The sequence below is a fragment of the Poecilia reticulata genome, chromosome 20, assembly GCF_904066995.2.
Source record: "Poecilia reticulata chromosome 20, P_reticulata-male-v2, whole genome shotgun sequence".
Classification (NCBI taxonomy): Eukaryota; Metazoa; Chordata; class Actinopteri; order Cyprinodontiformes; family Poeciliidae; genus Poecilia; species Poecilia reticulata.
In genome coordinates, this window is record NC_088849.1 from 18,161,007 (window position 1) to 18,186,867 (window position 25,861).

Sequence of the window (25,861 nt, forward strand, 5' to 3'; positions counted from 1 at the left end):
AATTAATATATATCAACACTTGTCAGATAAGAGAAGCAGCCGTTTGGATGACGCTATAATGACCATAAATGTATAAATTTATTCATAAATGAAGTCACATGAACAATACAGTAGATGAACAGAATGGGGTTGTGGTTATAATTAATGTCGGAAGAGTTCACAGCCCCTCCTTGAAGCGCACAAGGCAGCCATATTAGCTACATTAGCGGTAGCATCTCCTGGAAAATTACGACTTTTACTAAGACCGCCTGATCAGTCTCACCTAAGACAACAAACAAACAACCCGGAAAGTCGCTACCCATCAGTTATCTTTAAAGATTCTAGACTTGGCGCAAGTGATATTCCTTTTTTAAATAAAACAGGGGAAAATTGGGTGTAGGACAGCCAAGAGAAGGGGGGAAGGAGGTGGAGGTCTAGCAGGTAGCGAGAACTAATATGCCAGCATTACATGGCGTAAGATTAACAACGGCCCAAACCCGTGATTTAAATCAAGCTTTAATATCATGTATCAAAGTTCTTGCGCAAAATAAAATGTACTACAGAAATATGAAAGCATAGACTCACCGTTGGGTTTGCGTTCGCCTCCATGGTCGCTGGCCTCGGTGATGCTGGTATTTCTTCAATATGACGCTTAGGTCATGTGATTAGCTCAGTGTTGAAATCTGACAACGATTGCTAATGTCTGTGACCTGAAGTAACCTCGCCATTTTTGTACAGCGAATTTTTAGATGTTGAATTTGAGACAGCGAATTTGAGCAAGTTGAATTTTTAGGACACTGAAAATATTGCATTTGAATTTTTAAAAGTTGAATTTTTTTATATGCTGAATTTTTTTAACACTGAAAAATATATATATTGAAAATTTCATCACTTTGAAATAGGAATGTGAATTTTTTTAACAAATGAAAATTGCAAACGTGTACAAATAATGACACTGAATTTTTTTTTAGGTCAAAATTGTATTCTGAATTAATTTTCTAATTGAAAAAGTAAGTGCAAATATACAACATTCAAGTTTCAGATGCATTTTTTATTCAAATTCTGATGGCACATATTTACTTCCATAGATTTCTCTCTTAAAATTATAGATAAGTTGCAAAATACAGCCTGAATGTGTTCATCAGTGGTTGAAATTAATAATTTCTGACAGATTTAGGGTAGCTGACTTCTCTTGTTTTCAGTTTGGTCCTAAGCTATATTCCAAGGAGGACTAAATTAAATTTTTTTCCCTTTCTCCAGCAAAATATTTTGAAATGTGTTTTTTTACAGGCTACATGTTAAAAATAAACATTAGAAAACAAATCTTACCTCATCAACCTTCTGTTCATTGTACACTTTGGTCAAATCAATCAGGAGGCTGCAAATAATGACTAATAATCAGTGAAAATTCAAAGCAGAAAACGGCAAACATAAAATGAGGCCAATTAATTACAGTGGGGGTAGGCAGACATTGATTTGCTGCTCAGTGTTATAGCAATGAGTGCAGAGTTATAGCTATACCACTAATTAATCTATGAAATTTACTGGGGGGGCAATAACTGTGGGATAATAACTGGCTCATTATGAATAAACTCTGCATAAAAAGAATGTTAATAAATAGCTGAAATACAAGGAGCTTGTTTTATCCACCAGCTGAACAGATGAGGTGCAACAAATCAGGATTTCATTTTAAAAGATGTGTGATAAAAACACAGCAGGGTAGGAAATAACAGAACCAAACCTTCCAAGGAAGTCATCTTTGTCCGGATCTTCATCAAACAGCTCAATCTCCAGATGTTGACCAGAAGGTTCATACACGAGAGCCTGACAGACACAGAAACACGTAGAGGGAGGCTTGCTCAAACTACTAATCAGCAGATAGATTTTGAATTAAAGCGATCTGGGAGAAGACGATCCTAATATTTGGAAATTAAAAAGGAGCTTAGTGAACTTCCATAAGAAGAAACTAACAAGGGGAACAAAATCCATCACAGTTTTCTCCCTGATATTATAAGATTAAGAAAAGTCTTTAGAAGCATTGCAACTTCATCACCTCATAAACCTCGTTCCATTTGGGATGGAGGCTCTCCTTAATCGTCTTGCTCTGAAACATTTGGTTGCTGACATGCAGGATGCCATAAGGGTCCGACTTTCCCTTGATGAGTCCTCCGAGAAATTGATCCTTTCCTTCCAGATCTTGAGCCTCGAGGAAGTGAATCCTTAGCACTCCCTGTGGAGAGATGCAGAGCAGGGGGATAAACTGTTCTACTGTTAAGTGACGTTCAGGGGGTTACTTGTTATTAGCTTTTGAACGTCTCACCTGGAGAGAGACTAACTTTGAGAAAAGTTTAAAAGAAGCGTGAACAGTGTAGCTAAGATTAAAAATGCATCAGAATTGGTAACAGTGATGATAGTGCTACTTTCTCAAACGTTTTAAAACATCTTTACATGAAATGTATAAAGGAACAGAATCTTACTGGTAAATATAACATTTCATGTCTCTTTTGTTCAATTTCATATGTTGTTTTTGTAATTAGGGTCAAGGGTAAAGAATTACACTTTCAAATCATCTTATCTGATTTCATGGCAACGTTTGTACAAATAAAAGATTAACCTTATCTTTTATTTATAATAAAATGCATTATTATCTGATCTCACGTCAAAATCTTATCTGTAATAGCTCTTACAAAAATGTAAATGTGTGTTATTTGCAACAGAAACTATCAAATCAAACCTGCAAATTTCCAAACTTGCTGCCATCAATAAAAGTTTGAGTGGAATAGCTTTGACTTTTCTCAGCAAAATACCGTACATCTCCTGAATAGCCTAGAGCCCTTTCATTTTCTGATAAAAGCAAGGCTCAAAGGATTTCATCGCATTGAATGTGGCAATGAAGACAGCTAAGGTCGAGCAGAGACTTTAGAAGTATGACTTGCTTCAGTACCTTAGGCATTGGAAATCGTAGCTTGGCCAGGTCCTCCACACCAACCAGAGGGATAGTGATTCGGTTGGGTAAAACCAAATAACTGTAGATTATGTCTTGAATCAGATTGTTGGAGAAGCCGCTGTAGGGACAGGAAGGACAGAGATGGAGGAAAAGGAAGGTAAACAGGCTGAAGTATTTAGTTTTACAACAAAGACAGGAAGAGTACTCTGTGGCTATAAAAATCCCCCTGCTGTCTAATTCTTTTGTGGTATATAGGAACATTGCTTGAGCTGGTTTATGCATCTTCTAGATGATTCTAATATTTCAGAGACGCATGACAACAATAGTGAAGTGACAAAACAAAACTGCACAGTGCTACTCTTTTATTAAGATAACTTCTGAGGCAAAACTGGAAAACTATAATCACAGAGAACTGTCATTAGAATGAATTATCATCAACTGGTCAGGCTTCTCCTCTAAGATAGATGGTTGTTATTACCGAGCAAGTGCCCGAGTAACATGATGTGTCTATTCCGATGAAAATTATTGCTTCAGATCCGAATTAGATGCAATCCTGAAAAGGTCTCAGGAGTGATTTCTCAGCATTAATCAGCCAAACAGGGAAAATACATAATTGGCTGCAGGAAACATGATCAGGCTGCAAAAAGCAAATAACATCTTGTCACACAGAACTTAATGAGTTCATTTCCTGTGACTCTGACTCATTCAGTCATATAAAAAATGTGCCGCAGCTTGGTTACAGTCTGCATGTAATTTGTGTCCAAAATTTAGAGAAAACCATATCAATTCTGTCTTGCTGAATTCTTTATGTCTAAACCACAAATAAATCACTTGAAACACTGATGACTCTGCTTAGAGAACGAGTGGTCTTATTGGAAAAAAATATATACAAATGGGGTTCATAGAAACAGCTTCAACGCTAGTCTAATCAAATGATAAAACAAAACAAGTTAATAACAAATTTAATGGATGCAGGCCAGGGGAAAATTCATTGCAAGAGTTTTGCCCAAGGAACAATATAAATACAACAGAAAACTGGTAAGTAACGTTTCTATGATTTCAAGTATTTCGGCAAATTATGGTGATTTGGGCTTGCAGTTAATAAAAACCTAAACTTCATTTCCTCAAGAAAATTATATTGCACTAGACCAATAAAAAGGATTTTTAATCCGAAAAGGCCGCATTGACACACTGTAGAAGACCTGTTAGTCACCAAATATCATTGCTAAAGAAGCTGGCTGTTTATATAGTGCATAATAATGGAAAATTAAGTGGAAGGAAAAAGTCTTGAGAAAATCACGAAGCAAAGCCCAATCTAAAATTTGGTGGACATTGACAAGATCTTTACAGAACATGAAATCATTGCATCATGAACCAACAACTTCAGGACGTGGTCTACAACTGTTTCATTCCTTGCACTTTTGAATCACACCCACAGGTTGATAGCCCACAAACCAAAATCAAAGTGTAATCATAAAAAAAAAAATGTAATAAACCTAAATGATCTCTCTGACTTTTATTTTTATATCAAGTTAGAAAATAATATGATATTACATATCAGTTACTCAGTTGACACTGCTAGTTTGCATTGTGAGAGGAAAAACCGTTTGCCTATTTGCATTTTGCAACTATTTTTAGTCATGCCGGTTTAGAAAACTTGCAGGTCTAGTAAATACTCAATCATTAACATAAGTCTAATGTCAGAAAGGAGTTTCACATTCATTATAAAATGTAAATTAAAAGAAAAATACAAATGTACTAGTTGTATGGGAACTGACATTTGATTTCATTTGATTTCCAGTGGCTTGCAAAAATATTCCCGCTCTTTGTACTCTTTCAAATTTTAAGTGTGTTTCACCAATAGAATTGACTGTATAATTGTGAAGTTTTTACATGTTTCAAACAAAACTCGAAGGCAGAGCTAGGTCCAGCCAGGCTTTTGGGACAGCTGAATGGTTGGTATAAGAGATTAAAGGATTCTTCAGACATGCAGAATTAGGCGACACTTTAAGAATGGATTATCGCGTTATCCTGGAAGAAAACCTGTTTGAGGCTGCAAAAGAATTGAGGCTGTGGCTTAGCTTCAGATTTCAGGAAATCAAATTATACCCAGAGCTATGAAAGGGTGTAGATCAACGTTCTGGCTAGAATGGCCCAGTCAAAGTCAATTCTAATTAAAAATCTGTGGCAATGTGCAAAAATTGCTTTTTAAATATGTTCTCTGTCTAATCAGACTGAGCTTGACGTAGCAAACATATGAAAAGGTTCCAGGGTTGTGAATACTTTTACATTGCACTGCCCTTATGGTTTTACTATTTTTATTTTTGGACAAATAAAGTCAAGTAAATATGTTTTGTTTGGCACGACTCGACTCTTACAGGCCAGGATAGTAAGAATTACTCCCAAATTTTATAAACTGAGGCTTCTCTGAGTGGTTTTAGTTAAAATTATTAAAACACTGTTTTTAACATGACAAAATAACACATTTTTTAAAACTAATACATTAACAGTAACTTCCATTCAAATGCTTAAAAACTCATGCAGATTTGCAGTTGTTTTTTAAAGTTTGTTATAATTAACACTTAAATCAACAGTATCATGTACTTTCTCCACTTCTTTCATATTTGCTAAGGGCCTTTCCCTAGTTTTTTTTTTTCACTTTTATGCATTGTAACATTATAAGACCACCAAGGTCAAGACCCACTAATTAAGCAGGTGAAATGTAGCCCTTTATTACAAATAAAGAACAAGTGATTAATAATGCATAGCCATGATAAATAATTGAGACAATAAATAAGTGAGGCAATACAGTACCATAGTAGTATTTTTCTGAAACATTATCTGGTTCCTTAAAAAAAATGAAACTGAAACATAAGACAAATTTACTTCTGAATGGAGACTTTCTCCCTCTGTGGTCTGTTGCCAAGAGGAAATTCTCAATTTATCCATCGTCATTAGTTTAACATTGAGGGAAACGGTTATAAGATGACAGAGCTGAAACATTTCTGGAAAAAAAAAGAGTTAAAGGGATTCCTGCTGCATCAGTGCTTGTAGTGGCATTTTTCTGCTCTCTGGGCATAAACACCAACACACCCACATATCTGTGTGTGTGAGTTATTTATGATAGTATACTTCTACGCACTGCATGCATACTGTAAATGCACTTTACTGGCAATTTACAACACAATGGTAATGGTTTTTACAAACCATTGAGTCATGCAAATTTCAATGCCTTCGCCATGCTAGTGTATGATTTGTACTAATTGCTGTGCCAGTCACTTCATCATTTTTGCTGTAACCGCTACCAGACTGCCATAAAATCTATATGAACAAACATTCATCGTCCACAGACGATAAATGCTGTTGGCTTTAATAGTCCCTGAATGTGCCCTCTTGCACAATTAAGAGACAAATGTTTTCAGTAACACGGTAAAACGTTCCCTCATCAGCAGAACTCATTGGCACCTACATCAGCGTGCAACAGATATTCAAAACTCTCCCAAGAAATCTTTAATGGTTTACGGTAAATGTGCAGCGTTGTGATCAAGTGCTGGCTCCTTTGTAGGTTAATTCTGTTTGTGTGAAATTGACACGTCTAAGATTTTCAAACAAACTTCAATACCAGACAAAGATAATTTCAGTATTTCCAAAAGACAATTTTATTATCCAAATTTCATTCACAGTGAGTTAAAATTTATGCAAACTAACCTGTGTCTACATAAAGATATAGTTTCAGTGTTTATCCTCATTGCGTTGTTTTGTAACCAAGATCAAATAGGAAAGTTTGTAAGTATATTGTAATCTGTCTACACTAATGGAAATGGTTGTACATTCCTGTATATGAGTAAGTTCTGTTTGTTTTGTAAAATTAGATGACAATAGTTGAATAATATAAAGAGAATGAAAGAAACTGAATTGAAAGTGCGACCAAAAAACAAATGCTGAAAAAATCTGAAGGGGGTAAAAACATTTTCTCTGAACTGGACAACATTCTGAATGGATGCCAAAAAGTGACTAAGAAATTAGATTTACTTTTTTTCTAAAGGAAGAAATATAATCTGTTAGTGTCTTACATGAAGTTGAATCCAGCTCTGTTTTCAGGTTATTCTTAGGGATTTTTAACATCAACCTTGTAAAACCTTGTCTGTGCACTTTCATTTCCATATAACATCTAAATAGCAGGGCAGCACCAGGGCACATCTACTGATTAAAATAACAGATGACATCTATATCTGATGTGTTTGTGGCAGAAGAGTACAACTCTTCTGCAAATGAAGCAAAAACCATTTTCCCTTAGAAAACTGCAACATTTACTTCTTGTTAGCGTATTAGCCTTCTGAAATATACAATGTTCCAAGCTGGTTCTGTGTATTCTAATGGGAAAGTTGTTCTCCAGTTACACTGCCTTATCTTTCAGCCACCATGGGGGAGATGTGGGCTGGTGGAGCCTCTGATTTCCTGCACCAAGGACAATGAGTAATGGCAAAAAAGCAAAGACAACAAAATTGTTGCCGCACCAAAACGGATTGTGAATTCAAATGAACCAAAGTTAGCAACAATAAACAGTAGATTTAAGTACAATATTAATAAGTGTATCATAATTTTCCACTTGTCTGTTAATTGTTATTCTGTGAAACGAAAGACAACAGCTACCCTTATGACTTCATGAGAATGTTAAAAATTATAATCACAAACATTTGCTCAGTTTTTAAAACATTTCTATGCAATTAGAGTCTACAGCATGTAATAGACATTTACTGCACAGTAAACCTTATGCATCCAATAAGACATTTTGCTTTTACTATCTGCCTCTACTACAGCAGCTTCTTCCTCTTTTATTGCAAGTGCTCCCCACTACGGCATCAAGCAACAAACCCCATCGCACTCAGGGTGAACAGATTCATTTCACCCCCGCAAAGCAAAGAAACAAAAGGGATGAAAGAGAGCGTCCACTGGGCTCTGCTTCTGTCAACAAGTCTTTCTGCCCCACCGCTCTACATGACAAGCAGTTGAAATCCCAGAAAATTACATGCAGTATTAATGACTGTGTCACTTTCAAAGCAGTTTAAATAATGTAGGAAACCACTCAAGATGGAGGCGGGTAATTGTGTCTGGATGAAAGTGGCTCTTAATTAGCTCCCGTTTGCTCTGTACTCGGTCTAGTTAATAACCAAGGGGGGAAAGTTAAAGAATAAAGAGCAATAATGAGTTAAGAGTTTACAAAATAACATTTTTTCTAGCCTTCTTGTGCTCAGTTAGATAATTTGCTATAAATCTAAGCATAGATATCAAGGTATTACCTAGGAATATGTGACTGCTTGTCTTTGTCTAAAACGACTTAAACAGCAAAGGTACAAGTTTATAGAAAAGCAAAGCAAAAACGCATGCAACGTCCGTAAGATGTAGCACTGAAAACTTCCATTATGTCTTAAAATAGCTGCTTTTTTTGTGAAAGAACAAGAAAATCAAGTTTGCATTGACTTACTTGAGCCCAGGAATGTCCAGGATATTTGAGAGGCCAGTCCAGTTTATGTCTAGAAGCTAAACCACAGGGGGAAAGAACAAACAAACAAAAAAAACAATGAGAACATACACGTATACTCATGGGTAAGACCGCAGGAACAAAGAGTGTGAATGACTTCTACTGGATTCAAACACTTAACGTTATTGTTTTCTGCCACCAGCCTCCATTTACCACTTGGCTTCATGTTTTCTGGCCAATAAACTGTCTGATTGATTACAGCACACACAGAAAACGTGTCTCAAGCAGTAGCAAACTTATATATCAAAAGTTTTCTTGGAAAAGTTGCTCTTGTTTTGTTCCAGCAAACTTTTCTTGCCTCATAATTATGTCATATTTATTATCTTAGCCTCACCCAAATGCAGCACCTATAAAACAGTGTCAAACTCTTTCAGAGTTTTCTGACTCATCTTAACTTCTTTTTCTCACAGGTTTAAATAATAAACAGCACACAGTGACAAAAAAAACTCTTTTGGAGCTGGGCTTGAATGATTACTATGTAATATCAAAATTTTCATCAACTAAAAATTTTATCTTTATACTTTAATTTAAATTAATATGATTTTTAATTTGTGACAATGTTGATAAAGATTTTGTGCTTAAGTTTTAAATTCACCATCTATCCTTTCCACGCTGTGATATATTGCCCCATATAAGGGTGAAAAGTGGGATGGAAGCAATGACCACAACATAAATATGGCAATTTGTAAGAAACATCTTAAATATTTTTTTTTAGAAATACGTTTAGGATTTTTTTTTTCTTTAAGGATTTTAGATTGGAAGAACATAAATTCTTAGGTAGCAAAGCAAACATCTCGGTATTAATCTCAGTTTTAGAGATCTCAAGTTGAAAACCAAGCTGAAAACTCAAGAGAATATTTTATGAAAATGTGGGACGACTCTCCATTAGACAATGAAATGAGATAAGAAACGAGGGATTTTGTTTTGGAGGAGCCAGCTTAACAACAGGACAATCATCGTCACCACTAGAAAATGCTGTGTGGAAACTTCCACAACTCATGAAAGTGATGAATTGCTGCAGCCAGACGTGGCTATGCAAGTGGGAAATATTCCAGAGCTAGTTTGTCAAGATGGAAGAATCCAAAAGTCCTGTTTTGGGGGCAGTCCAACAGTTAACCCTTTCAGTTAGTCCAGCTGAGGAAACGATTGTTTGGTGTCAGATGACTTTCTAGTTAGAATGCAGAAACTCTTCTGTCCATTTGGCGAAATAACTGTAGCAAAAAAGCATCTGTAGGTTCCTGGTGACTATTATCAACCAGCTCAGAATAATAATAAAAAAGCATTTTGCCTTTTTATCTCATTCTTTCAAAACAGCATTTGTTAGTTTAATATCTTTTCTACCTTGAGGATACTTGGCTCCAAAATGTCTGTGAAACACTATGTAAAATACTCAAGGCAACAAACATATCAAGGGAATAAAATGATAGAAAAGCTAGTGTACAGACAGTCCACAGACAGTAGGCAAGTCCTTCTGTTGCTTGGGCGTCAAGTGACATACTAGCTGCTGCTGCCCTCCCAAGTGCTGCTGGTTTGCCAACATCTGAAAGAAGATACCACTTCACAATTTCCACCAGACAAATAATCGCAATTTTTTTTAAACAACACTTGCCTTTACTAGGTTCAGCTTGGTAGTACATATTTGAACAATATTTTCCCTTCAAACTGCTTTAATCGGTCGTAGAAGTTCAAAGAGGGGTCACAGATATTCCTCAGAGCTTTTGTTCTGTAAAGACATGATTACATCAAGTGGTTTCTGTAGATCTGTGTGCTGTACATCCATTATGTGAATTTCTTGTTTTGCTACATTTCAAAGATGGTCTGGTTAGATAAATTGCTAATCGGGTGATAATGAAGGTCATTGCAAGACGAATTCTCCATCTTGGTACACTACCCTGCTTACAGTAGGAGATTAGTACACTATGGTCATAAAATCTCCTATTGTTAAATTGTGACATGCAGCCACATTTTTTCTTTGTACAGTAGCTGATGGTAGTTGCACCCCTGCGTGGTGTTCTACTGCTACAGCCCATCTCATTCAAGTGTTGAAATGTTGTGTTTTAAAATATACTGCAGTATTCAATACACCTTGTATTTAACAAGTTCTTTTTTGGAGCTACTTTTGCCTTCCAGCAATGTTAAATCAGTCCACCTGTCATCCTTTGGCCTCTGGATATGCTACCTGCTTTGGAACTTTGTTTGCAAAGTCTTAGGTTGACGTGTGTGAAAGTCCCAATGGAACAACAATGTGTAACCCTGTGTTACAAAACTGACACCAAGAGCATACCCTGATCACCATCGATACCAATATAAACAGAGTTAGCATAAGCTTGGATTCTTCTCTGTATAGAACTGAAGAAAAAGAGCTAAATGAAAGTGTTGGACATTTACAGTAACTAGAGGAAAGAATATGTTCTTAAGGATTAAAACAAACGCATTCAACATTAGACACAGTTTACGGCTTTAAGAAACGGCATTAAAAGCACATATCCCTGAACAGAAATGAACACAAAACACCTGCTTAATGATATATCCACAAAAGCAACAGAGGCAGTCTGGGGTCTCATTAGTTTTCAGAATAATGAGGTGAGGGACATTGTACTCTTGCTGCATGGAAAGCTGCTATCAACGTCATTCGCGATCACATGAAACCTACCAGTTCCAACAAGGAAAAGACGGGGGAAGGTTTGTGATAAAAAAACGAATCAAAGAGAGGATTGAACAGAAGGAACTCAGCACAGGGATGCGAGCAGAATCAGTCTCTCGGAGGGCTTTGATCTGCTTCTGCCTCCGAGCTCTAAAAGCAGTGTTTTCTTAATGAGCCTTTCTCACTCTTGTTCTCAGGCTCCTCTGCTCATTCTGCAGCAAACTACAGCATACAACACCAAACGCTGCAGGGTGGAGGGGGAGGGGGGGACTGCGGGACTGTGAATGATGGGGTGGGGACTCTCAGGGGGATTTGTGGTGTAGATACAAGACTCCAGCTCATTGACAAAACATGAAAATATTCTACAATGAAGCTTTTGGACATGACTTGACTGATGTGATGGATAAAACAGGGAACACTGCAGTTTTGAAGGTTAATCATTGACTTCCTTTCCTGCACACAACTGCTTCTTCTTTTTGTTCCTAAACACTATATATATATATATATATATATATATATATATATATATATATATATATATATATATATATATATATATATATTTTTTTTTTTTTTTTTTTTAATAAGAGCAAATTTAGAAAACACCTAAATATGTTTGCTCATATTTGTTTGCTCTGCTGTCTTGCAGAGATTTTAATCAATAACACTCTGTTAGCACTCAATCTGCGACCCATCGGGTGTATTTTAAGGAGAACATCTCTTGGGATCACACTCAATATTTCTGAGCTTCCAGTGTAGAATACCAAAGACTTGAACACACTCTTCATATTAAAGCTAGCTACTTGGGATTAGATATCTGAAGAGACAATAAATACAATCAGGATTAAGTTTCTCATAATAAGCAATTAATCAATTAACTGCATGAAAATGTAAAATGAATTTGATAATTTCCATTCTGATGATTAATATTTCTTAGTATTTACAGACAAATCAAAATCCACTTTTTATGCTTTTGGCTGTGTTTTTTATTTCCATTTTATTCATAGTTTCTGGTTGTTGTTTTATTTTGGATATTTATAATATCTTCCAGTTCCAGTGTTAACTGTTTTTTTTTCAAGATTGAAGTTTATATGTCTTTGAGAGGGTGAACTTAAATTGTCATTATTCTGTTATCAGCATGTTGCTTGAAAATGGTCTCAAAACAACATTATCATTTATCATAATAAGTACTGGGACAACATACCGTCCGGCAAAATTTGTTATGGTGACCGGCCTACGCAGGATAAACTTATCCAAAGCACATTGGCTTTTCTTACCCACCAGGTCTCTGGTGGGTGACACAATTTATAAGGGATGTGTGATTTATTCCTAGTCTCTAAAAATAATAATTTTGGTCATGTGGATTACTTACAAATTTTCACTCATTTCACTTAAAACACAATTACTCTGAACCAGAGATGCTGCAGTCTGCGTTTAATTGATATATTCTTCATCTAACTGCAAGCATCTGTCAGTGATGCGTGAAGATTTGGTGCAAAAGGTCCTTAAAAGATTTTCTATTCAAATCAGTCCTGTTCCTTCACATCAAATTTGCTCATCCATGTCCATACAGACCTTGCTTTGTGCATTGATGTGTGCAGTCATGTTGGAACAGGAAGGGGCCTTCCTCAAACTGCTGATTAAATTAACTTGACTTGAATATGCCGAAGTATTAAGAGTTCTTCTTACTGGAATGAAGGGATTGAAAAAACACAATCGCCTCTACACCAAATTTACACTTGACACAGTGCAATCAGAAAAGTATTGTTCATCTGGCAACTGTCAAACCCAGACCTGTTCATTGGATATTCCCAGACAAAGAAGCATAATTTGCCCCTTCGGGGAACATGTCTCCGCTGCTTTACACCACTGCATCTGATGTTTTGCAATACAATTGGAAACAAATGCAGCTATTAAGCCATGGCAATCCATACCAGAAAGCTCTCTATGTACTGATTCTGACATAATCTGAGGACCACATGAAATTTAGAGGTACTTAGTTGCTGACTTTTCAGACATTTGATGACCTCTGCACATTATGCATCCCAGCCTCTGCAGATCCCACTCTGTGATTTTATAGTGGCCTTCCACTTTGCGGCCGAGTTGCTGCTGTTTCCAATCACTTTTACACTTAGCATACACTTAGCACTTAACAACTGATCTAGGACTATTAAGTAGCAAAGATATTTCAGTGCACTAGTGGAATCCGGTCATAGCTGGAATTTGCCGAGCTTCTGAGAGTGATCAATTCTGTCAGGAATGTTTGTAGGAGGAGGCGTTGGAGGCGTTCGTGGTAAGTCTACACCCGGAAGATGGTTTTTCTGATAAAGGAAACCAGCCTGAATCTTCAACAGAAATGATGCGAAAATCCATATCCATGTCTTGTAATGTCCCACTTAAACCTTGGAGGACTATTGTCTCAAATGTCAAATTCTCTGCAATGTTTGGTTACGAAGTTTAAAATGTTAAAATGTTAAGAGCCAAGAGCCAAGACACAGGAGCCTGGTGTAACCTGGTGACTCCAATAGGATTACAATTAGAGACACTCAAATGACCCAAGCAGCCTTACCACCAATTAAAGACATCTGACAATAAACTTAAATCTTATATTTTATGGCTCACATTTTTTTGAGGATTGAGAAAGTGTCCTCTACCTGACGCTTAAAGCTAAAGTACATCTAATGATGTTTATTCTATTACAACTTACAAGAAAATCAGGAAATTAGCTCAAAACATTTTTTTTAATGAGGAAATGTCAGCAATTTCCCATAATGCTGAGCAACAACTTCAGTGAACAAACTGTGTGAATACAACTGTGTGAAAGCTCTTCAATGTGTGATTAGTTAATTCAATCCAAAAACGGATTAACTGACAATGAAATAATCAGGTTTGCAGGACAAGCATCCTCCACAGATCCTCGGTCTGCGGACCTCGGCTTCAGCAGTCATTAAACAAAGAGTTTGTTCATCAGAGCTGCAGCAATAAAATCTCACTGCAGAATGTGTTGCATCTTCTATTTACACCGCACCGAGTCACATCTATTGTGATCACACACAGTCCAGACATGGCTAAGACCTCACAGGATCTGGAAACTTCTCATTTATCATTCAACGACCAGCCTTGTAGGAGAGGAGAATAAATTATTTAAAGTCTGGACCACACAAATTCTTGTGACTTTGTTTTTTTTTTTTTTTTCTATCATAGGTTTGCTGATTTAGCATTTCATTTCTTCTTTACCACTCTAAACTAATGCTGTTATACTACCATTTGTTTACATGTGGGATTACATCATAATTTATGGCCTGAAGCAGCTTCTTCCATCTGCCTCCTGTAGAGGAGTAATAGCTCCACTTGAGCTCGGTGCCTGGGGTAAAGAAATCTGCCAAAGTAGGTCTGGCTTGATCTGCAGCTATTTAAAGCGCCAGTAAAGCTCCACTGAGTCCAAGCATTTGCTATAAATCGGTCAAACAATTTTAAGCATTGCAGAGGCGGCTCAACAGACGTGTTGAATTGTGAGATCGATAGAGCGCGTGCACTGGAAAATACCAACAATGTGGAGGCAAATCATGCCAGATGACTCTATCAGACAGTGCTTGATCGCATTTGAAACGAAGGGAGAAAATAACTGACATCTATCAGGAAATTGAAGTAGTAAAATATAATCCAGGCACCTTATGAAGTGATTAAGGGGGGATTTTTTCCGAAGAGTTAGAAGAAAAGCAACAACTGGCTTATAAGATGCAACATACAGTCCATGGCAAAAGTACTTTTTCCTCCTTTTACTAAAATTCAGTCACACACTTCACTGTGCAGGACTTCAGATGATGAACAGTCACAAAAACACACTTTTGTGTGTTTTTGTGACATGGATATTAAATAATATATGATTCTAAAATCTTTTTACAAATAAAATCTGAAATTGTGTCTTGTGTTTGTATTCCACCACCTTGGGCCAAAACTATTTCTTTCTGCAAATACAACTGCAGCTCTTTCAGGTTATGGAGTAATTTTTGTAAATTCTTCTTGTAAAATTAGCTCAAGTTCCATCAGATTGTATGGAGATCTACATATTTGCATAATGCATGGCAAATAGTTGGACCATCAACTTGAGCTGAGAATCTCAGATGCTCTTCTTGTTTCTGTATTGTCCTCTCGTCCCAGCCTCTTAGTTTAGAGGAGATGCCTCTAAATTAAGGCTCTCAAGGCAGTAAAATGATGGCAGACATTTTACTGCCTTCAATATAACATATTGTTATATTTATAACAATATGTGGGCATATTGTTATAAAACAATGTGCTCTCATATTGTTTTATAACATAACTTTAAACTTCCCCACAACTTTATCCCTGTGCTGTTTGCTGTATTCCTTGGTTTTCATGATGCTGTTTGCTTAAGAACGTTCCCTGAGGTCGTTACACACAGAGGACAAATTGCATGTATCCATGACAACTGGCACCACTGGACTTTATTTAGGCACTTTCAGATTCTCATACATAAAATTCTTCCACTTTATGGAAATACTATATAAAATACCTTTTATGGTTGAATTGGTGTGAGTAATTAGGTCAACAAGATGGGCAAACTGAATTGTGGTGGCAGTTTTTATCTCCTTTAAAGCATGCATTGCAAATGCATGCATTGAATGTAAAACTGAATGATTTTTACAACACAGGTTCTGGAATAGATCCAGAAGATATCCAGTCCCGTATTTCCACATTTAGGTTATCTGTTCTGATAATTGCTCTGTTTAGCATGTTAAATTGAATAATTCCCAAGCCTAGCGTGATTTGCACTTACTGGCTTCTTGAGGAAAAATAGGGACAGTCCTCCAACTAGAGGCACATCCCCCAGCAAGGGCTCCATCACCACTCTCATCACACCGTGGATCTATGGAAACACAGGAGAGAACAAGAGTAATGCATGTGGACACGAGAGAAGGAAGCTTAAGAGAGTGGGAGCTCGACATTCCTGAGCGGTGGAGCGGCCGGAGCTGGCACACACGACAAGCTGGAAACTCGATCACTGTCCGGCTTTGCACCTGCCAGCTTCATCCTCCACCTTTTCCATATTGTTTTATGGAAATTGCTGGGATTATAGAATCTGAAAGGATTTAGTTGTGTTGTGTGGTAAACAAAATGCTGCTGAGAGCGCCAGCAGGGCACAAAGGAAATTTAAGTTCCAGCATTGACGTTTTGTTTGAAGATGTATTTCCTGATTGAAAACTTACTTCATGTTTTACACAAAATACGTCAACTTTATTTTTCAAATATCTTGTTGGTTATTCATTATAGGGAAGTGTAGGGGGAAACATCACTTCCTCTAACCTGGCAATGAAAACTCGTCCTTGACAGTGTTTTCGTGTCCCTAAGAAAAAACAAACTTAAATAACAAAGATCGAAGTACAAGTAGATAAGCATAATTTTTAGTGCAAGAACATCACACAGTTACAAACTAAAATCAGTGCCGACTTTCACACCTCTGATATAGTTCTTATGCTTACACTGTTGAGCAAATTATTGAGCAAATTGTCTCAATGAGTAATACCAAAATAAGAACAGAGTGCGCTATACCAAACTGGTATAGACCACTCTATACCAATAGATAGACCATTGTGAATAGATTTTTTCACAATGGTCTATTCGAAGAAGAAAAACGACTTAAACTCAATACAGCTTCTGGTTTATTAGAAGAGAAACTGACGTCTGACCCCACAAAAAGCTAATTATGTACTGCATGATCAATGACCAGTAGGATTCAATCCAAGTGCTCCTGAAGCAAACAGCAACTTGAATTAGTGCTGTTCTTAATGACTGTAAAAAAGATGCTCTCTCCATGTCTCCATGAGTTGCGTAATGGGAGCAGGGTGCAACAAGTGTTTCCTCAGGAGAAGATATAAAAGCACTCAGAGGAATAATGCAGATTTCTCCTACCGCTTAATGATCGTCAACAGCAACACAGACAGAGCCGAGGAGGTAGAAGTAAGTAATGAAAGGCTTAGACATCAATATGGGAACTTATTGACAACAATTTCTACAGCTAAGCAATATTACAATTGTCTTTATACTTATTAATGATAATCGACAAGGAAACCATATGCAGCGCACTGGAACACATGATTTAGTAATAGTTTATGTGCCAAATAAAAATGTTTGTAAGAATAACGTTATTCCCTTAGTGCCTTGATCATGTTGTTATGACTCTATATGTTTCCCTAAAATAACTCTGACTTTATATGCTTTGTAGAATAGTCTAGTAAATTAGAAACGACAGGACAGACCTCTGCCTCCCATCTCTGTGTCCCTCTCTATCTGCTGCTGTATGACTTTTGTTTGATGTTTGTTTTTGCTGAGACCAAAACTCCAGAGAAAGAGGAAGTACCTCAGCAAAACGAGAGAAATAAATCAAACCAAAGGGATTTTCCTCACCTGAATGCTCTTGATCCCAGCTTTGCAGTAGTAGCGTTTGATGTCCACATCAATCTCAGTGTTCCCAACAAAGCTGGGAGGCAGGGACAAAATCTTATCAGGTTTCCATCACTTTTTATAACAATTGTCAGCTCTTGATTTATTTCCTTTAGGATTTCATGTTACAATGCTCAAAAAAACAAACAAAAAAAAAAAAATTCAAATGCGCTTAAAAAAATACATGAAAACTGAGAACAGGTGAAGCTGCTGCTGATAACTTTCGAGTGATTTTTCACAAGAACAAAAGCTGATTATCCTGTTATTTTTATGTTAGTTTAAGAAAATAAAACTGTTGTTACACTATTATTATTATTTAGAATTATTGCCATGCCACCTACTTATTAGTCAATAGTTTATAGTGTAGACTACACAATTCAATACTGTATTATAGTGATAGTGTGCTCAGTGAGGGACGTTTCTTGACAAACCATTTTCAGCTTTAATTAGTCTGTTGTGTAACTCTCTTGATTCCAGGCAATAAAAAATTGAACATTTTGTATGACTGCCAATGAGAAAACAGACTTTTCTAAATTCAAATAACTACTTAAAAAACAAGCTCTGTTATTTTTGAATGATCATATTTAAATAGATTTCAAAATCAGCTTCCATGTTTATACACCCTCCAAGCTTATTCACTCCTTGGTAAATGTGTAAAAAGCCTTGAAGTAAAGTCAGCATCTATAGCTAAGAACTGCAGCACAGAGTTGCACCTTGGGGTCAGCAAGTCTTCAAAATAGCCAGAAAAGGTTATTTTGGAGCAACAAGAACTCCTTGTTTCTCTTGTTACTGAGAAACAAGGAGTTCTCAGTAACTCCTTCTTTTGATAAGACTGACAAGGAAAATATTTTTTTTCTGTACAACCATCAAAACTATATTTTCTATATATTTTGATGTGTGTTTTGATCAGATGACCCTAAGATTCAGCGTTACAGCAATAGGCAGTGCAGGTTTCTCTTGTGTTAAACAGGAGATGAATACATAGAAAAGCATCCCGTGCCCAGTTTTAAGTATGGTGGAAATTCTGTGATGCTGTGGGCCAATGGTCTTTGTGTTTCCCATCAAAGGCCATTGGCAACTTTTACGAGTATACATTACATCACAAGAAAAATTCCTCTTTCTACAACCTTTATTTATTAACATGGGATTTATTTTCTCACTGGATAGATGTATAGAAAATAAAAATTTGATTTTTCTCATTTATTCCAGTGTGAGAGAATGCCACAGCAACAAAGTTCAGCATTTTTACAATTACTGCCAATTACTTTGGAGGGCACTGTAGGCATTTTATAAAGAATAAATACTTTAGTGATTTTATATTCCCTCAGAGATCTTTCTGGGCAGTTTGCAAGCCAAAGGTCTGTGCCAACATGGTTGCTTTTGATTATTTATCAATTTCTCAGTAACTGCCAAATTAAGGGCCGCAAAAGCTGGAGATGTGAAAAGCAAGAACCCATTACACAGATGATGGCGAAGTCTGGTCTTGGCAAAATTTGACTTTCTGAAAGTTCACTGAGAGTTTGCTGCCAGCGCTAACTGTGCTATTATTCTAGCCAGGAGTAATATCTTAACAAATCAAAATGGCAAACAGTATTGACTCACCTGATCTGCAGGTCCATGATGATCTGCCTCCGATCCACATTTTCTGTATAAACCTTGACTCCATTGATCCTGAGCGGCTAGAGAATAACAAAAGTAACCATTATGGCAACCACACCGCTCCAGCTGATTAACACTATGACAACACCCCCTCAACTCTCACACGCTTGGCACAAGGTCGACCTGTTTTCCAGCTCCCCACCCATCCATCCATGGAAACTATTTGTGACACTGACCTCTCTGTCGTGTATTTTCATGGTTGAGCTAGAACCTCCCCCAGCTGTCAGACAGCACCTGCTGACAGCGGCCTGTTTTGTAACTGCTTGGGCAAGACACCGGCACTTTCTGCAACACTCACTTTGTTTCCTATGTCGATCTTACTGAAGCAGAAGGTGCTGAGATGGACATGGCACTCCTTCACCGCCGGCTCGATCATCTCGCGGAACAGTTTTTCCACAAACTGACAGATGTACGGCCACATCTGCATGACAGTCTGCAGGAAAGCAAAGGCATAGGTCACTTTTTAAGGACGACTTGAGCAGAAATCTTTCAGATGTGTTGCTGCTAGTGTCACTCTGTGAATGTCATATTGGTTTAAAATATTGAAAACGCAATTCTATTTTAGGAAAGCAGGGTCAGAATTATTCCCATCAACTGGGACGTCAGGGCATGCAATTTTTATTCACGCCCCCCACCACCACCCCTCCACAGAATGCCACAACTATTTTAATATATGCTCATGCATGACTTCGAATGCACATCCTGGTTGTTGCCATGGGGATTCACAGCGGGTACAGCATGCTTTTCACACTGGTGCAGACACAAGGCTGCATGTTTAAGTTAAATTTGCTGCAGTGTGACAGACAGAGTGGGAAGAGGAAAGAGTAGCAGGGTAATAGACTTTCAGTTCAGGAAACTTCATGAAAAAAAGGGAAAATAAAGAATCATCGATGTAAACAAAGCAAAAGAGGCAGATGCTCAATTTATTTACCTTGTTTAACCACTCCACCCGCTCTACATCTGGGAAATGGACCTGCAGTGAAAAACAGAGGACATGATCATTTAAAGAATACTTAAAATTCAAATTTACAGAATCATAATAGTTTTGCAGCTCTGCTTGTTGGCAGGTAAGCACATTGTTGCTCCATCTGTTAGTGCATCTGTATGTTTTTATTTATGTTTTCTTTTTTTAAGAGAATAAGGCTACATTCACACAGCAGGACTTGATGCTCAATTCCAATGTTTTGCTGAATTTTTCTTTTTTTTTTGCAAGGTCATTCATACTATTAGTTATATGCAACCGCAATCAGACTTCAGTGTCAATGATTTATAACCCCAAGGAAACCCGCATGCACAGAGGAACGTTGCTGTCGCACTGCAACACACTGATTACAGAAACAAGTAATGGATGGAACCGTTTAAGGATCAATTTTAAAGTTTACTCAGCAATGGGAGCCGACAGATTGTCGCAAAATCGCAACAAGATGAAGGAAGCTAATAAAAAGAAAGCACAACTAATAGTAATGGCATTTTGTGGAGCATCATGGACTGAGAGTCAGTGGTTTTCTGTTACAATAATTGACGTTATGGTGGCAACAGAGGTAGGAGTTCATCCTGCAATCAATCACTGATTTTAGCGTCCGTCTAATGTCCTTAGGCAAAACACTTCACCCACCTTGCCTGCTGGTGGTGGTCAGGAGGGCTGATGGCACGAAATAGATGCCTGAACTGTTATCTGGTGCTACAAACTAGTAGCTTGCTAACATGATGGTGTGCATTGATTTCACTGTAAAGGTTCTTTGAGTGTCCTGAAAAGTACTATATAAGTCTTATAGATGTGTTTGAGATTTGGAGGGTTTCAAACCCAACATAAAACGGCTGAACTGCTGTGAGTGGCTGTCAGATAAGATCTGACATGTGATGCAACAGATTGAAGAGACAGCGCTATTTCTCAAGACTCAGCATTCATGTCAAAATGTGGACAGTAAAGTGACAAGAGCAGGGCAATGGGGAGCATAAAGTTTCAGCTAATATTTAAAAATCAGGTTTATAGTTTAATAAAGCTGTCAAGTAGAGACGCACAGGCGTGAGAATATTAATTATTCAGTCAGTGACATTAATGTTGAGGTGGTGCTAAAAAGACTTTGAGGTCTCTGTAAACTTTGTTTAACACACTGGTCTTGTTTCTGTTACCTCCTGAGCTTACAGCCTTCTGTTGGAGACAAAGAGTTACAGCTAAAAGGATCTGACATAATTCTACTTTTATATTCAAAACACAAACACAAAGCTCACAAAAAAATGAGGTGATGGCCAGATTATAGAAAGCATGATCACAGAGAAGACTGAGAGACGACTGTTTAAAGTCGTGATTGTGGATGGGATTTTAATAAATAGATCACCCCAAGTGGTGCTTTTGAAATGGAATCAAATTGTTTAACTTTTTTACAAATCAAACACTAAGGAGTGTGGCTGGTGAAATTATTTTTTATGCTGTTACCTCTAAATGACACCTGGAAGTGATTGCAGAGGAGGGGGGGCTGCTATGACCTTTATCTTCAAATGGAAAGCACATGGCACACTACAAACCTACTGTAAAAGTGTAAAATTAACACTAAAAAATAACATTATTACCATCTTTTTAATACACACACACATATACACACACAAGATGATTGGTTTATGATTCTTAAGCTATTTTTCAAAAAAATTCTCTGTTCAATCTAAAATTATGAGGTTTGGGTTTAATCAGTCTAGTAATTATAGGCTTTATTCTGAAGAAAGTCATATTCAGTCCAACATTTCTTAATTTCTTAATATCTCAACTCAGATGCCATCTTCAGTGTCAGAGTGGCTTTAACATACCTAACTGCGTCAGGAATGAAAGCCCCTATTCAGACGATTTTTAGCAAAGAAGAAATGGAAAACTTGCCGTGGGTGTAAATGACATAACTTCTCCCTCGTTTAAACATTCATGTCACCCCCTAAAAGAATGGCACCCTGAATGGTGAGCCACTGTAATGATTTTAAAAATGTCAAATAGATCTACGTACAACATTTTTTTTTTCAGACTATCTGCCTCTGTCTTAGCCTCTCCCTAACTTCGTCCTCAGTCACATAAATCCTCTGCAAATCCTCCTGTACAGACTCTTGCTTTTCTCATCTTTGTCTTTCCCTACTACCTGGCAGCGCCAGAGGCCAAACGGTTTGTTCAATCACCAAGAGCTGTTGGATATTCCTGAAATTGCAGCTAATTGTACTCCTTGTAATGTGAATTTATACATTGTGTCAGTAACACTCAAGGATCATTGTAGTGGACCAATGCTGACACAGATGACATGCTAAAGGTCACAGAGCGTGATGAAAGCTGCTGAGAAGGAATAGAGTTGGGAAAGTGTGTCGATCACATTTATCATCAAAACATTGAACAGTTCCATTACATGCTGATATTAAGCCCCTTGCTGCCAAATACTATTGATGTTTGAACTCAATAACTTCAACTCATTGGACTTCAGTACATCTTCCTCTGCAACCAAGACTGAAATTATACAGTGCACCTCTGCTTTGCTGATAGTTTTATTTATCTTTAAGTCTCAATATCTTGCTTTGTTTCAGAGCCGTTTTGTTTTCGATCCAGTCAGCTGGCAAAAAGAAGGCTCTCAAGAAGACATTTGGAAGCTTAGAAATATTTCCATTCAAGAAAAGCATGAGCAGTCATGTTGAAAGAAGCTAAAAAAATAAAATGACTTATGTAAAGCAATGCAATTCTTAAACCACAACTTCATGTTGTAAATCCATAAAGCAGCTCACTGCAGGAATTTGACCAGATACACTGATGATTGATCAGCACATATAAAAATGATAAACTTATTAAAAAAGCCAAACGTTTATATTATTTTCCACAATAAGCACTTATGATTTAATAAAGTTAACAGATATTTGTCCTTTATTTTTGCTTACATCTATGAAAATCAAAATACACAAGAAAGAGAACATTATAATACCAGTAAGACTCAGTAGATTTTATCCACTTATTAACACCAGAAATAATTGTTCTCCTTCTTTTTTTTAATAAATGCAATTAGATGATGTCCTACATTTTCACTCTAAATTTTGTTAATGGCTTTGAGACAATTTAACAGTGGCATTTATAGTAAAGGTTATCAAACTATGACAATACTATACTGACTCGTGTGAAAAATTAAATGACAGGAAGCTGATTTTATTTTACTAAATCCATGCAAATTCAACCATGCAAAAATGTTGAATGCCCTCTTTCTGATGCTCTTAAAGTCCTGTTTTGCACTCGTTTTTCCAGAACATGAAAAGCAAAATTAAAAGTTTTCTACTAAACGGTTCAGTTCCACAAAATGTCATGCAAAATTTACATGCTTGACAGGCAGAGAGTATCTCTTCATTTCAGTAAAGGAATTGAACAAAAAATATTTTCATAGCTACACAGACATTTATGACAAAAATGTATAAGTTGATCTCATTTATTTTCTTTAAAACTGAAAGCTATGCATCACTTCATACCTGAAAGGGGGATACTTCCCACCCATGTTGACAACTAACCTTTCAAAAGAGTTTTCATATTTTCCAAGTGTACAGTATGAAAATGTGGTAATATGACTCTAATTACTAATATATATACCAGCAGGAAGCAGGAAGTTAACTGGCTGAAACAGGAATAACAACCCAAATAAATGTGAATCTGATGTATAAGAGTTTTTTAAGAAAATGGAATACAAATAAATGAAATTGTAAGTAAAATTGAAGACTTTTCTTTGGCAGTTCATCTCCATTACATAAAAATGTTTAAATGCAAATTGATCAAAGTTTAGGTATAAGTTGATTTACTCGTGGCTACAAAATGGAAGAACGTAGAAAAGCTAATGCGTTGCTTAGGGTACAAATTGACCTGTGGTCAACGGGAGATATCGCTAAAAGATCTTAAGAAAAAGCATAAGGAAGAAAATAAAACACAAAATTCTCTTAAATTATTACAAAAGTGAACCAATTGAGCACAAATACAATAGACCCATGAGCAGAACCCTGTGGAACTCCACATTCAATAGCAACTGAAGAATATCTAATGTTCAGTTTTGCAACAGAAATAATTCAATCTGATTTTGAAATCCTTAAAAACCTTAGTACATTTTGATACCAGTACACAAAAACATTCATAACCATCATGCTATATACCAGACTTTTATTATTCTATATTTGGATGCTAGCTTATCAATAGCGTCCTAGTTATTTTTGAAACACTAATGGGTTTCCATTGATTATTAATTCAAACACAGATAGTGCAGAAATAGGATGGATTTCTGAAGGAGATATAGTAAATCTGCATGGATCCTAAAATAACAGAGACTCATGTTTCCCTCCCAGCGTGGTGTCTGGTGTACCATTGTACCATTCTGTATTTAGAATGGGATCGGGGTCTCATGTCACAGTCTATGGGGGGGTGAACAGCTGTTTCATCGCGGCTTTACAGCTCAAACCTGCAACGCCTGATCTGGTCAGGTGGTTGTTTATTTTCCTGGAAGCTCAAAACATATTGTTCACAAGAACCGCACAAATGCTTCTGAGAAAGGCGGCTCGGTAATGTACAAGCAATATATCTTACCCATGGTGGTAAATCAGAGCTGGTTAGACTATGTTTGGCACATCGCTCCTCTTGGTCAAAGAAAGCAAGTGCTCGGCTCAGCCGGCTGAGCTTCCCTCCTGCGTTTCTCCTCCAGCAGAAAAAGATAAAAAGTCCAATCAGCAGCCAGCTGAAACTGAATTCAAAATACCCCAGGGCGTAAATTGGGAAAATTATGACAAAAGTCTTTACGAAGTGGACCCATGTGTGGGTGAGCTCGCTGCTGGAATACACCGGGGTGTCGTCGAGTGCGCTCCCCGGAGAGGTATGGGGAAAGTTGGACGCATGCTGGACGCTGTGTCCGTTCTCCTTTGGAGTCGCAGGGCTCGCGTTGTGTGAGTGGGCTCCGCGGACTGCTGTCATTCTGTCTCCTGACATGTCTCTTGTCCTCAAACTGTCACAGTGCGGGTTAGGTCTAACAATACAGTTCCATGTGCGGAGCGTTGCGTTTCACGTCGGCTCACCTGCGCAACCTCCCATGGTCCTGCGAGGCTGCGCTGACATCTGCTTTATTAGTTTTCAATGTGAGCCGCTTGCAAAATGCATGTCTGTACTGTCCACTGTTCTGCTCACCCTGCCTACACAGGGGAGGCACTGAGGGGTGGGAATAAACATTTCCAAGAACGCGCAAGGATTCTGAAAACTCAAAGCCGAGAAACACCGCCATCTGGTGTTCAATGCTGACAATTGACGCTCATGACAATTCATGAAAGTAGGTCAAGATCATAAAGAGCCATTTCAGCCAAAATCAAATAAATAAATAAATAAATAAATGGGTAAAATAAATAAATGAGTAATTGACATCTTTATTCTCATTTATATTTACTCATTTATACTTTTATTTATTCCCAGATTTATTTCTGGCTGAAATGGCTCTCCATAGAGGCCTGCAGTGCTTTAGATATTTTCTCCTTTTCTTTGGTTTGCATGCCGACTGAAGGATACACTCTTAGAGTCATTTTAAAAGGCTGTACACTGCTCACTCCGCTTACATTTTTTTTCTTTTGGCTTGAGTTTGTTCCAAAGCCTGAAAATTGAACT

At 37.2% G+C, this 25,861-nt stretch overlaps 1 protein-coding gene across 3 annotated transcripts in view; it reads right to left on the reverse strand.

The window, feature by feature from the left end:
- esyt2b (extended synaptotagmin-like protein 2b) overlaps nt 1-25,413 on the reverse strand; it is a 41,955-nt gene extending 16,542 nt beyond the window's left edge. For all 3 annotated transcript variants that reach the window (XM_008396734.3, XM_008396733.3, XM_008396732.3), the window contains exons 1-11: nt 24,803-25,413; nt 20,165-20,206; nt 19,532-19,666; nt 19,177-19,253; nt 17,539-17,611; nt 15,911-16,000; nt 8,412-8,467; nt 2,924-3,044; nt 2,033-2,209; nt 1,721-1,803; nt 1,309-1,357 (exon numbers count right to left, since the gene is read on the reverse strand). In XM_008396734.3, the coding sequence (XP_008394956.1) occupies nt 1,309-1,357; nt 1,721-1,803; nt 2,033-2,209; nt 2,924-3,044; nt 8,412-8,467; nt 15,911-16,000; nt 17,539-17,611; nt 19,177-19,253; nt 19,532-19,666; nt 20,165-20,206; nt 24,803-25,198 (1,299 nt within the window). In that variant the 5' untranslated portion in view covers nt 25,199-25,413. The remainder of the gene's footprint in view (nt 1-1,308; nt 1,358-1,720; nt 1,804-2,032; nt 2,210-2,923; nt 3,045-8,411; nt 8,468-15,910; nt 16,001-17,538; nt 17,612-19,176; nt 19,254-19,531; nt 19,667-20,164; nt 20,207-24,802) is intronic.
- Between the last annotated feature and the right edge of the window lie 448 nt (nt 25,414-25,861).